The following is a 14,362-nucleotide window of genomic DNA, read 5'->3' as shown; positions in this document are numbered from 1 at the left end:
GATGTTTTCTTTTTCATATTATGCATTATATTCTTTTGTTGTGCTACGTCATTTATTTCTTTTTTTCACACATTGAAAATTTTCTTTTTTGACAAAATTTATTGATTGATGTTTGGTGGGTTTTGAACAGCTCTTGTCTACAGAAGTCCTTCTATCACAAAAAATTAAATTTTCCCTTGCTTCTTCTAAGCATTGTTGCCTTTTTCCCCCCCCTTTTAAATGCAGCAGATTTGTGTCCCTTTGACATTCCATTGTGTTTTTCAATGCAGGGGCGTAGCCAGAAATTTCGTTCGGGGGGGGGGGGACCAAAGTGACAGAACAATGGATTTGGCCATCTTTTTCCCTTTTTTCGGTCATTTTCTCACATTTCGGGGGGGGGGGGGGGAGAGACCAGACCCCCAAGTCCCCCCCCCCACCCCCACCTGGCTACGCCCTTGTTTCAATGTATTTAATTTGTCAATTTCTCCTTCTAAAGATTGACAGTGGTTATAGCTTTGCCACACTTAAAAGCTTGTGATCTTCTAAGTAGAGGAAGCTTCTGCAGCTCTATTCCGGGAGCCTGAGATGAATATTATTTTATTTTTTTAATACTGCAAATGAGCCAAAGAAAAATTCTGGTCCAAAGAGAGCAAAGACCCTTCGAAAAATTATATGACCATATGAACTAAATTACCTCAACTGCGCTTGGCATGTGAATTAAACTTAAATTCCATTCTTCTTTCTCACCTTATTTTTTAGTGAAAAATTTAACATCTCCGTTAAGTGACTTCAAGAAGGGACCCTTTTTTGCTTCTATCAAATTGGATCTTAGTATATCTCTTATTGCATCTTTTCTTTATCTTATCTTCTTATTTTAAGCATAATGGCTGGGAAAAAAAAAGACCATCTGCGGGGCAATATTATTAGAGGAGTGTCCCTGTATTTCTAATTTCCAAGAAAATAACAAAAAGTTTCCACATCCCTGCTCCAATGCACTTTTTGGAAAATTAAGCTCTCCTTTGCAGTAGAGGGTTTAATGGAGGTTTTCTTTTTTATATTATGCATTATATTCTTTTGTTGCGCTATGTCGCTTCTATCTTTTACAGTTGAATCCCGTTATAACGAATACGAAGAGACCGGAGGAATCGCTTCCTTATAACGAAATTTTGTTACAAAGGAATTCCATTGTTCCTATGTAAACTTATTTGGGGGATTAGAAAAGTGTTCGTTAAAACAAGATTTTTGCTATAACAGTATTCGTTAAAACGGGATTCAACTGTACTTGTCTGTGTGAATCTCTTGTTCAGTTGAAGGTAATTTAAAATAAATAAAGTTATCTTTGCTTCAAATAATAGTGAGATTTTATCAAATATTTGCAGAGTACATTGATGGAAGAATCGGCTGAAGAAGCAAGAAAAAGGGAAGAGATATTGAAGTTGTACCATGCTTGCAAAGAAGCATTGCGTATCATAGGTGATGTGTCTATGAAAACTACTTACCAACCACTTCCACCACCTGTGAAAGATGATTGGGTTCCACCTGAATCTCCAACGTAAGTTACACAATTTTCAGTCATTGGTTCTCTCTTCATTCAAGGAAAGTTCTTTGAAAAGAGCTTCTCTTGGATTCTATTGAAATTTCTTCTCTTTCACTGTATATGTGTGTGGATGTCATAAAAAGATGTATCTGAATCTCATTCCATTCAGTCTGGTATTTTATGAATAGAATGATTTGAATTTTTAAATGCTTTTATCTGACTTGAATAATATTTTCATTGAAACGGAAATTCTTCTTTGAGGTTACAAAAAAATGTTTTTGTGTGTCTGTTAGTTTAAGTAAATTGGTTGAATTTGTTTTCATCCATTTGTATCCTTTCTATAAATTCACCACAACCCCCTATTTTTTCCCACAACTATAAAGAACATGTTTGTACATATTGTTTAAGTGTATTATTCTGCACTCTGTGATATGGAAGACACCATTCACAATTTTCCTTGAGGATGTGAATAGGCTCACACAGCATAAATTTTTATTTAGTCTTCTATGATTGTCACCCTTAAATGCTTAGCTTTGTATATGTGCAAAGGGTTTTTCAAACGTTCATTACTGCATCCAAGTTGAATATAAAAATTCAGAATCACCTTTGCACGTAAGGTGAAATTATATTCTTTCTATTTAGTTTTTTGAATTTGCTGGCAGATGTCCCAATCAACAACAACACTTTGTTTGTTTGTTGCACAGCATATGTGGCTGTGATTTTGTTAACGTAACTTGCTAAAATGTTTTGTTTGCATTCCGTATTTTTTTACCTTGAACTTGGTAATCTGAATTTTTTTTTTCTTCCTATAGTTTTAATCACAAAGAAGATAGTTATATATTTGGAAAGTACTGTTACTTCAATGCATTTGTTTTATGTGTGATTTTTGAGGCTTTGCACGTATTCAATAAGGCACTGTATAAGTAGCACAATTCAAAATAGATTTTTCAACAATTTTTACAGCTTTTAATACATGCCATTAACTATGAAGAAAATTATCAGCTCGAAAAGAAAAAAAAACTTGAACATTTAAGAGTTTACTGTTGTTTCTTGTCTTATATGAAGTCGAACCTCTATAAATAGATACTGTTGAGGTTGAAAGCATTATATCTCTTGTTGAGAAGTTAATTCACTTATCCAGAAATGTGAAATTTCACTGTATTCACCGACATGGTTTAAACTATAGTCACAATTTTTTGATAAGAGATAGACACGGATTGGTTAAGTTCAGGATTTTAACCCATCTATGTTGATCTCTTATCCAAAAATTGTGACTACAGTTTAAAACGTGACGGTGAATGCGGCCCTAAGAAAGTTAATTCAAAAAACTCTGTAAGTGTTTAGGAGGTGTTATTCACATTGCATTTGAGGATTTCAGATTGAGGATAGGCATTTTATTGAGCAATTCACTAAAATGATGTACACATATTGGTTTTTTCCTGTATTAATGTATGTGAAGGTGGGGAAACAGAAATGCACAGCACTGCCAGTGCTCTCTCCGTATTTATAGCAGTGAAAAAATACCAAACCATCATAAGGGAATATTCTGAGAAATACTTTGTTCACAAATCACAGAGAACATTCTATAACAACATTTTTTGTTGAAGTTACAGAAACATTGTTTTTGCCGGAGAGTTTTTCAATCATTTTAGACAAACTTTTGAAGTAGCCTATTTTAATGTTGGGCTCAATATTTAGTGTGTATATATGTAAAATTTTGAGGAGATTGATCCAAAAATTTTAGATTTGTATTGAGAATGTGCACACAAACAGGCGAAGGATTATTTAAATAAAATCCAGTACAAATTTTTCTTAAAATTACTTTAAAGATAGAATTAACTTATATGAATCTTCCAATGTATAAACATGCCTTTATATTTTACTACGGATCATCAATAAATCATTATTAATTTTGCAAATACAGTAATAACAGGCGAAATGTGCAAGGAACATCCAGAGCTCCACCACCTCCTCCAGTTGCGTCACGACCTGCTCCTTATGTGCCGTCTAGGCCAGAACAGAATGCTGGAACCAATAGACCTCCTCCAGCTGCTCCACCCAGACCTGTACCATCTGGGCTCCCGCCACCACTCATTCCTTCGTAAGTGTTTCTTATTTCATTTGAAAATAGGATAATTATGTGTTCTATGCTAGATCTTTTTTTTTCTCGAATGTGTTGATATTCAAAACAGAAATTCCCTCTAAGCTAGGGGTCGCAAGATTGAATGCAGCTAGAGGTCAGTCAATTAGATGTTCAAACATAGGTTTTATTCTATAATATTCTGCTCATATGTGGATGGCATTCTGTGAACCAGTACATGAACTGGGAAAGAAAGACAGACAGACTAACAGAGCGCTTCTGTTCCAGGGGCTATGTTAATAGTTGTAACATCGTTTGAAGTGTCTATTTAAAATCCTGAAATATAACAGGTTTAGAAGCTAAAAGTTCAACTGCCTCTACGGGCGGGACAGCAATATATATGATTGATTGATTGCCCTACAAGACTCAGGCCAGATGCAAAGCTGTAGCGGTAAAATATTATGTGAATCCTTGTCTCAAATTCATGTGAAACTGCAGTACTTTCATCATTCCTCTCCTGTCTCTCTCTCCCCCCCCCCCCACCACCACAACATATCTAATTCATTACAGACTTTGAACAAATTAAATTTGAATAGAAAATCTGTTTAAAAGTTAATCTTTTCTCTCCTCTCCAATAAATTACATCTTTAGGCGAACTATACAAATCAAAGTGGAAAAAAAAATCAAGAAAGTTTATTCTATAGTTCAATAATTTTGTCTATGATAATATAGTGAGGGCATATTTTTTTTTATTAAAGTATATAAAAAAGTCTCTGTGCAATCATAAAAAATCAGTAACCTTTGCTCAACTTCCGTTACTTTTTCGCACATTTTTTGATATTTTTTCGTGGCCTTTTTTCTCATTCTGTGACTTTTCCGTGATGGTAGACTTCCCCCTCTATTTTATATATAGGGTGATTCCATAATTGCACTTATCACATTTTACTGGTGAACCATTGATCCTAAAAAAATATTTCCAATTAGAAAAATATTCAAATATCGTGTAGAATTCAGATATGCCATTCATGTTGCAAAGGAATGTATTGTTATTAAAATATTTTTTTATTAGGACACCATGTCTCTTTTGAGGCCAACAAAAAAAGTTCCACGTTTGTAAGCGCAATATTCTCCAAGATATTCGAATTAAAAAATTGGGGAAATATAGTTGTCCATTAGTTTTTGCTATTCTTTCCCAATTTTCCCCAATTTTTTTAATTCAAATATCTCAGTGTGAATATTGCACTTAGAGATGTAGACATTTTCTGTTGGCATCAGAAGAGACAGGGCAACAATTTTCTAATTGGGTTTTTGAGAAAAGGGTGTCCAAATAAAAAGTTAGGTTTTATATTTTAATAATTATACAACCCTTTGCAACATGAATGGCGTATCTGAGTTCTACACATTATTCTGATAATTTTTCTCATTGGAAATATGCCTCTAGGAACAACGGTTCACCACTAAAATGTAGCAAGGGGAATTATGGAATCACCTCAATCACCTTAAAATTTTCAATTTTCAGTTCTAGGAAATTGTTAAATCAAGCTTTGATTGTACATACAGCTCAGGTTATAAGTGCTTTGCCTTTTTTGACCCCGAAAGTAGAATATGCATAAATCTGTGACATATGTTGCAGAACAATCAGTGCTACTGCAGGACAATTGCAGGAAGAATTTTAAGAAAAGGGTTTTTCTTGCGAGGAAAACATTATAAATGAATTGCTACCGCAGAACATTTCCATTCAGCTGAGGGCTCGTTGCAGAACAATCAAAAACATTCCGCTTTGGGGATTTTGACATGGGGTGGGTTTAACCAGCCTGGTCAAAATCAGTTTTGGCAAGTTTCAACCACTTGAAGTGGTTGGAACAGGTTTTATGAACAAAAATATTCTGATGCTTGTTAAAAGCAAAAACTGGTTTTAATTTAAAATTCAATACGAAAAATAGAGAAACACATTACATCAAACAAAATTAAATCAAACTAAACAAATCACTACGCCAGTTTTGAGACCATTTCAATGTATTTTAATAATTTTAACCAGTTCTGACTGATTAAAACCACTTTTAGCCAGTGGCCTGAACAAAATTGCAACCCTGTTCGAGGTAAGAAATCCATGTCATTAGCAAAAGATCAGCCCCTAAAGCAGAATATGCTGAAATCTAACCAAACAAATCATTACATCAATTTTGAGACCATTTCAATGAATTTCAATAGTTTTAATCAGTTCAACTGCAGAACAATCTGGGAGAATTTCAGGGAAAATATAGAAAATACTGTCTTGGGAATAACACTGTTTTTACTGCAGAACACTTCCAATTAGATGAGAGCTCGTTGCAGAGCAATGCAAGACATTCTGCTTTAGGGAGGGTATTAGCTAAAAATGCTTAAATTTACCAGCTAGAAACACGTATTAAAAAAAATTTGAGCATGCGTTGAACAAGTTGAAGCGAATGGCAATTAAACTGCGGTTTTATTTATTTTATGAGCAGAACTGCTTTGATTTCACATGAAAATACACTATATGAATTCATTTTTTATGAAGATGATTTCCTTAGATGCTAATTTTTTTACAAATATGTAAAACATTTAGGAATGCATTGAACTTGTGATTTCTGCACGTGCAATAACATTGGATTTTTTTAATAGTTAAATTGTATTTTCAGATATATATATATATGTATATTTAAATGAACACTTATTGATGAACTACAAATAGAATTAGATTGTAAACCTTTTACTTGATAGACACCGCCTGTTAGCAAACTTTTCTTAGGCAAAGTTTAAGAAAACAATTTATTTACATTGTATATGTACAGGGTGTTTGTAAACTGTTGATAAAAAATTGAAGGGATGATAGAGTACACATAAAAATGAGCAATATTTGCAATGGAGCCTATGATCGCAATCCACTCAGAGTGTCAGAAAAGAATAAAGTAAGTTGTCCAAGTTTCAACAATGAAAAAAGACATAACTATATCTTTTTTCGCAATCCCATCAGAAAAAGTCTCAAAGGAAATTTTCAAATTATTTCCAAGAGTGTCAATGCAAAGTTCATAACGGCGAATGAAAGACTGGGGGCACCCTCTTGTAGAATCCTGGTGTTGTATCGATCAGCCAATCAGCTGCAACTGTGGGTGTTGCTTCTTCTCACTAGAAATTTGCATTGAACAATGGCAAATGATTGACAGTTATGTTCTGCAGAAGTGCTGCTTCTTCGGCAAAGGAAAAACTATATCAGAAGTGAGGACTTTTACTTGTTGGATGTGTTTCTAATTTTTGTTTTTCTGACACACTGAGTGGATCGCAATCATAGGTTCCATCGTAAATATTGTTCGTCTTGATGGGTACTATCAGCCTTCCAGTTTTCTCTGAACAGTTTAAGAACACCCTGTATACTTTGCATCTTCGTATGTTTCAAAAATTGGAAGAAAAAAATTGCTTTAATTTTTCTTATTGCTTCTGTTCTTTCTTTAATTGTGACACTTAATTGTATCTTTTTCCATTGCATGCAGGCGTGGAAACGCTGGGAATGCTCCCTCAATTCCTCCCCGACCCTGAAGCTGCCTCACTCACACCACCAACATTGTTGCCTTTGCCTAATTCGCTCCTAGGCTTTTTTTTTTTCAAGTAACCACTAATTTCATCTGAACTAACCAACCAGATCTGAGTATACACCTGCTGTCATTTCTCATCCTGGCATTTATGTGCATATAGTACAAACATGTCTTTTTTTAGAAGTATTTCATTTATATTATTTAAAAACTTTTAACAGTGTATAATAGAATTTGTAAGTATGAACTTTGTTGTTGGTTTGCATTTGCTCGCATCATAATTGCTCTCTTTGTTCACTGTAGAAATAGCAATCGTGAATTATTCTTTTTGTATATATATTATAGTTAGTTTTGTCTTTATCTTCATATGATATATATATATGTACACACATATTTGTGTTTTATATTATGTATTTACTAGTTCTTAGTGAAATTGAAACATCTTTTGAGAACCGTTATCAATATTGTTGTGGCAAAGGATGGGGGGGGGGATAAAATAACCCTAAAAACTAAAAATAACCCCAGTGGATAAAATTCTTATTCATTTTATTACAGTATTTAAAAAGAAAACCAAAGTATTCCGTAAAAACCAGTCATTATAAAGTGGAGATTTGTGTGTTCCAAATTATGACCTCAAAAGGTAAAAAAAAAATTGAATCCACGACCTTCCATAAGAGCTTAAGTTATACTGAAAAAAAGAGCTTGTTAAAGTCGTAAATTGTACTTTTTTACATTTTGACCTCTTCTGGTCACAGTTTTAGTCCAGATAATTTTCAAAAAGTCTTGAATCCATGTCCACTGGATGTGGTCCACAGCAATCTTTGAGACTGTTTTTATTATTTTAACCCTTTAAGCAGCATTGATGAAATATCTCTCACCTCTTTAAAAAAATTCATCATCCTATTAATTTCTATAAATTTAGACCATCCTATTCCAGCATTGACAAGCCCAAATATTTTATAAAGTTGATTTCCAAAGTCCTGATAATTATAAACGATTTTTTTTTGTGATATTAGTCAGTTCCGTTCATTACAAAAAGGGTAGCAATACCCAAATGATAACATTATCCATGATTCCAATAAGTGCTGTCTAATATAGTGGTATTAAAAATTGTCGAGTTCGGTTTAGTTTCTGGAAGATAGTATTCAAATGCCTGTGTGTCAACATGTATCATTTTTCATTCCTGCTGGGCTTGCAAAAATTTTTTAGCTCTTTGAGATTGCCTTACAGTTTTAGTTTTCGCTTAATTCTTCTTTCAGATGTATGAAATGACTGTTCATACTGCAATTAAATAGATCCACACTTTAGGCTGGAGAAATTGGCTCGAATGATTATTTTTTACATCAGAAATCGATCAAAATATATCCATTCAAAATGGCTATTAATCACAATTAGAGATACAAATAATAAATTATATATATAAGATCGAAAAAGACTTTGTTTCGTAATTGAATTTGCCTTTTGGCAAAATTTATGTATAATTATGATAAACCATGTAAATTGTGTGAAATACGTCTCCATGGTAAATTTTTAGCGCAAGGAAGGTGAAAACGATGACTGCGTTTCTCATTAACTTGTGCTCTGTGAAATAATATGAGGTGTGATTGATATCTTGTATAAGTGTACATTTGTGAATACTTGTTCTTTGTGCATATTTTTTTCTTACGAATATACATTGGAACTACATCTTGAATAATAATTATAATATATTTGTATACATACACATGCATGGAAAATATGAAAAGCAATAACTTATACATATTTATGTATATACAACATCAACAAAGTGCAATTCTGGGTGCAAATAACTATGAAAGTTATCAAATAAGAAAATGCCTGCTTCATAAAGTTATAGTGATAACAAAATTGCTGATTTCAACATAGCCTGCATGTAAATCATATTTTTACCTTTTTTATTTTAATGCGTCATATGTGTTTTGGTATTTATTTGATTCTCTAATAACATGGTAACCATTTTGAAATAAGGAGGTTCTTAATTCAGAACACTTACTATAGGGTATAGTTCCCAAACTTTTTGTTCCATCGCCCCCTTCTTCAGAAATTTTTTTCTCTCATCACCCCATAACTAACGCATGTGAACCCATAGGATCCAATGTTAAACCAGCAGCTTTTATCCCCCGTACCATTCCATCGCCCACTTTGGGAAACACTGCTGTAGGGCTATGGCCAGTTTTCTTCAAACCTGTTGTTAAAATGGTTATACCCATAAACACATTGGGTGATTCCAGGCATTTACCTCTGACAGAACACTGATTATATAGCGGGTGTCATTTTGACAATTTGTTTTTCAAACTCACCATAAAATTAGTTGTCATACTACTGCATTCTACTGAACTGAAACCCGCTGAATCCGGTCATTTACAATAAGCCATTTTACAATAGTTGAACAGAATTTTCAAGAAATGCATTAACGAAAATCAAAAAATGCAAAACAGCCTGTCTCAAAAGTATAGAGACATAATATTTATAGTTTCAGAGTTGCGCCGTTTCAGCGGATGCTTTGAATTACTTGATCAGGCATGTTGGAAAATTATTTGCGATATCAGAGTTTCTGGTAGAAACTTGACATTTTTGGCCTTTTCTGGACGTTTAAGAACAGAATCCAGAGTAAACCAACTTCGTATAATTCATTACCTCAATGCTTGAAAACTGACAACATTGAAAATAAGTATGATGTGATAATATACCATCCAAAGGTTTTCTATTAGATTTAGGTCTGGGCTCATAGCTGATCATTCCACCTTGCATCACTTATTATCAGTCAATCTTGCACACGTGAATGTAGATGTGGGAATTATATGTTGTTGTAAGCCTGTTGTTGCACTCTGTGGGTGAGACTTTTTAACGGGGAGATTGGCTTGCATTCACGCCTCGAAGTTTTCTGTGGTTCCCAACTTCGAGGTGCAAAGGCGAGCCAATATCCCCATTAAAAAGTGTTGCCACTGAGAACAACAGGCCTACAACAAAATACAATTATTCAATCATTACACTTCACTCATAGTTAGAAAAACTGATATCAGATGGAAGCACTATACACAACAAGCATTACATAGAAACAAACTTCATGTCAGGTTCGCTACATATACAAACATCACATGTACCAATTCGTTAGAAATTCCGCAGAGGAATGTGGATGAGGTGCATGTGTGATTCAGTAGTAGTTGATGTGGGAATAGGGAGCATTGAGTTGTTGAAACAATTAATAATGATCCTGTATTGGGCTCCTGATAGAAAATAGAGAAGTTCCAATAGTCTTTGGACTTCTGCCAACCTCACAAAAAACCAATACTAATCATTAGGACAATAAACATTAAAAAAAATCAAATTATCAAAAGGAAATATCCTTCTGTGTTGTTACTATAAATTTCTGTTAATTTCAATTCTACTTAAAGGCAATTCAAAATTTCTATTTCAGAAATTCATTGTGCCTCAATTCCCCCCCCCCCCCAAGCTTTTCACTCCAGAGGTCAATCCGGCAATCCTAATCAGTTCTGTCCTACACTGCTGTAGTGAATTTTGCTATGCATGCACAGGGATAATTTTTCACATGATTCACACTCTTACTTAACCATACATGCACCTTGTCTTCATTCTTCAGCAGAACTTCTAATGAATTGGTACCTGTTGGAATGTCAGTGTATATGTTGTGAACCTATGTGAATTTTGTTTATGTGTAGTGCCACCATCTGCCATCAGTTTTTCTAACTATGACTGAAGTGTAATGATTGAATAATTGCATAGTTGTAGGCCCGTTGCTCTTTGTAGCAAGACTTTTTAATGGAAAGATCAGCGTTCATGCATGCCTTGAAGTTGGAATCACAGAAAATTAACTTCAGTCGATCATCACTTTGGCGTCAGTGGGGGTTAGAATAGAACCCTAGGTTCTCGTGATACATGTTCGTCACTATGACCATTCGATCACCACAGCGGCCATGATTATAAACTACTACTACTTACCTGAACATGCACCTCGTACACATTCCTTTATGGAATTTCTAACGAATCGGCACATGCTGGAGAGAGAGAATGTGTGTTCTGAATGTATGCTTGGCCCTAACGTATTTATGTTGTCTAGTTGCGCTTGCTTCATGTTCATGCTGCCATCTGGCTTCCATTTTTTGAAGTAAAGATGGAAATGCTTGAATTTTCATGTTTTGTAAGTATCGTGTTGTAGGCCTGCCTGCTCTCTATGCAGAGACTTTTTCAAATGGTAGACTGGCTCATTGTTTTTGTGCCTCGAAGCTGGAAAACTGTAGAAAACCAGCTTCAGCTGACCACCACTGTGCCATCATAAAAGTTTGAACCTGAATCCTCAGGACGAAAGTCCAGCACGATGCTCACATGACTGCACAACTGGTCATGATTATATACTGATCACAATGCATTTTTAGCTTGTGTTTAGGTTTGTGGAATAGATTCTACCATTGCTCGTTGGTGCAAAATGCCGAGCATTGAGCTCTCGTGTTCATCATGGTTTCTCTAAATTCCAGAGATGTTGATCAGTCAATGGCAAGATTGCTGCTTAACCCTAGATAACTAACTTAGATAAATAACTTAGATAAATTAGATTAAATAACTAGATAACTAAACTTAAATCAGTGTTACTCAGTAATTAATAGGGGTCGGTAGTCTATTAGACGAATGCTTGGTTATGCATTAAGCCAATGATCAGACATTTTTTTCGGGTGTAATGTTGGCCGCACACCACACATTGTCAAGTTTTCCATGAAAATAACACCAGACTTTTGCTTCATTTTTACATCCCACCTTCGCACAAACTAGCTGCAACCAAAGCCTCTCACCATACAAGAAAATCATTTCCACAAGTAGTAGGTTAGTTTCTTGTCTTATAAATCATTGCAGCCTGACATCATACAGGAGCATAGGCGATTCAGAGAAAGGGGAGAGGGTGGCATTTTTTCATCCTGTTTACGAAAAATTTTATTGGCATAGGTTGAAGTGGGGAAATAGACAATCCTCCCTCAATTGGGGGGGGGGCGGGGGGATCGTACTACACTAACACCCTTAACTCACCCCTCACTGTTCAAAGAGCATATTATATCCGTTTACATATGGGAGTCCCGTAAATCACTCCTGGAGTAAAGATGCCATTAAGAATGTTTCATACAGGGGTAGTTGATGATGTAATCACCATTCAACCCCCCCCCCCCCCCGGTCATCAAGTCAAGTCAGAAAATCCAACTTCCCCCCCCCCCCCCCCTCGACATAAACAGAAGGGAAGGAGGGTCCCATTCAAGTATTAATAATCCTTGGGACCTTGATGAACCATTGTTCTGCAGTAATCGTGTTTGTCACTATAACTTTATCTCGTAAGACCATAAGCTTAAATTTTGATGGTGGGAGTTGAAATAAATTACGACATTTTTTTGTTTCAGTGTATCGTGTCTGCAGATTTTTACACATTAGGCACTGTCCATTTTACAGTAGAGATAAATATATACATGATGTGTCAGATTATCATTTTTACACAGCACTTGTTGAGATTGGGGAAACTAATTGTCCAGAAGACACCTAAGCAGTGTGGACAGTCGGTAGAGCCGCTCTTAAGAGTGTGTGACAGCTGCGGTTTCACAAGGCTCCGCACTTACAATTATAGAAGTTAAAAAAATTTACATATATATCTAAATATATTTTCAATTCTAGGATTTTTTCTCTGATTAATTCGGAATTTTTATTGATAAGTAGATATTTTTCAGAATTCTTGTATATTGATTGCGCATGAATCTTTAGATGTTGACCCCCCCCCCCCCCCCACCCGAAAAAAATATATAAAATTGGGGCTAAGGAGCTCCAAAATTATTTTCACACCAGGCTCCACATCTGATAAGGCCAGCCCTAGCATTGGGTAACCCCCCCGTGTGGGTGTTTCCTAATGGTAAACAGCGGCAGACAACCAGTGCTTGTTCATATTGTTACGATGGATTATTACTAAATTGTAAATGCACCTCCTAAAAATTCATCTGGGGAGTTTCTAATGAATTGGTGCATGCCAGAAAGTGTTGTGTGTGGATTTATTTGTTGGCCTAACATTGAGCCATTTGTGTTTCGTGTTTGAGAAGTGTTATGTTTTTCTGCATCCCAAGTCAGCGGACGCCTGAATTTTCGTATGGAGCATTGGGTTTAAGGTCTGTCTTATCCTAATCTGCGCGGCATGGTCCATCAATGTTCTCGACAACGTCATTTCTATATAATTTCAGTCATTCAAAACTGCTGATTGTTTTTACCAAGATGACAATACATCACTAGTCATTTAAATAATTTAGAATAGTGCCCGAGTCACTTAAGTGGTCTGGAAATGTGCTGCTTAGTTAATTTTATACAAAATTAAATTGTATCGTGGTTGCAGATCACATTTTGCCCTCGGGTCATAGGTGGAGCATGCATGTTAGGGGGGGGGGGATATCCTTATTTATGATTTTCACTAATTATGAAGCCTGAAAAAGTTGTAATACTCAGCAAAACTTATTTTTCAGGCTTGCCTTTTAGTAAATTTCATACGAATTTGATTGCAATATTCGTTTGCTCATATTTAGGGGTCGCTTCGCTTGCTCAACGTGAATTTTTTTTTCTTTTTAAATAGCTGCTCCTGTGCAGCCCTCGCACATATATTCCTCGAAGTTGCATGTATTATCTCTAAGTTCGCTACAATCGATAATTCTGTAACCATAATTAGATCATTCAAATGCAAAATCGCTCATTCCGTATCATAAGGAGCTTGTAAAATTATGAGGTTACAACTGTGATATGCCAAAAATTAATACAGAACATGAAAAACAAAAATTGGTAATTCATTTTGTAATAACTTTGAAGACAATGTATAGCAAGTGCTGTGTAACCATGGGTCGAATATTCAAATGTCCATTTTTGCTGCTTTTTTTGTAAATGTATATTTTCAAAAACTATATATATATACCGTATTATATATACAAAATTATATGAACAATTTAAACAATGTTTTACACGTGTTGTTTGCGAGCGTTATTGCCAGTGTATTTTGCTATCCTCCTATTTAATGTGTTTTCCTCATCCAAAGAAACAAAAAAAATGGATTTCCGATGAATCTTCCTGGATTTTTTTTCCCCCCAGTTTAATTATATTACCATGTAGAAATGATTTTTTTTAGATAATATCGCAAGTTTATTAGTTGTGCTTTTTTTCCCTTATCGTATGAATAAA

The 14,362-nt window shown here is 34.9% G+C and overlaps 1 protein-coding gene across 4 annotated transcripts in view; it reads left to right on the top strand.

Moving 5' to 3' along the window:
* The window catches only part of LOC149086976 (dynamin-like), a 52,253-nt gene that overhangs the window by 28,378 nt on the left and 9,513 nt on the right, over positions 1-14,362 (top strand). For 3 of the 4 annotated variants that reach the window (XM_089231184.1, XM_089231187.1, XM_089231185.1), the window contains 2 exons: positions 1,359-1,531; positions 3,441-3,617. In XM_089231184.1, the coding sequence (XP_089087310.1) occupies positions 1,359-1,531; positions 3,441-3,617 (350 nt within the window). Of the gene's footprint in view, positions 1-1,358; positions 1,532-3,440; positions 3,618-7,105; positions 7,234-14,362 lie in introns of those variants that run through there. The other variant, XM_089231186.1, reaches the window with a different exon arrangement.

This window comes from Pholcus phalangioides, unplaced genomic scaffold (genome assembly GCF_987345545.1).
Source record: "Pholcus phalangioides strain wild (caught in Gottingen) unplaced genomic scaffold, Ppha-v1.0 ptg000004l_1, whole genome shotgun sequence".
NCBI classification, from domain to species: domain Eukaryota; kingdom Metazoa; phylum Arthropoda; class Arachnida; order Araneae; family Pholcidae; genus Pholcus; species Pholcus phalangioides.
The sequence above is the reverse complement of the archived record's forward strand: the minus strand, read 5'-3'. Positions and strand labels throughout refer to the sequence as shown.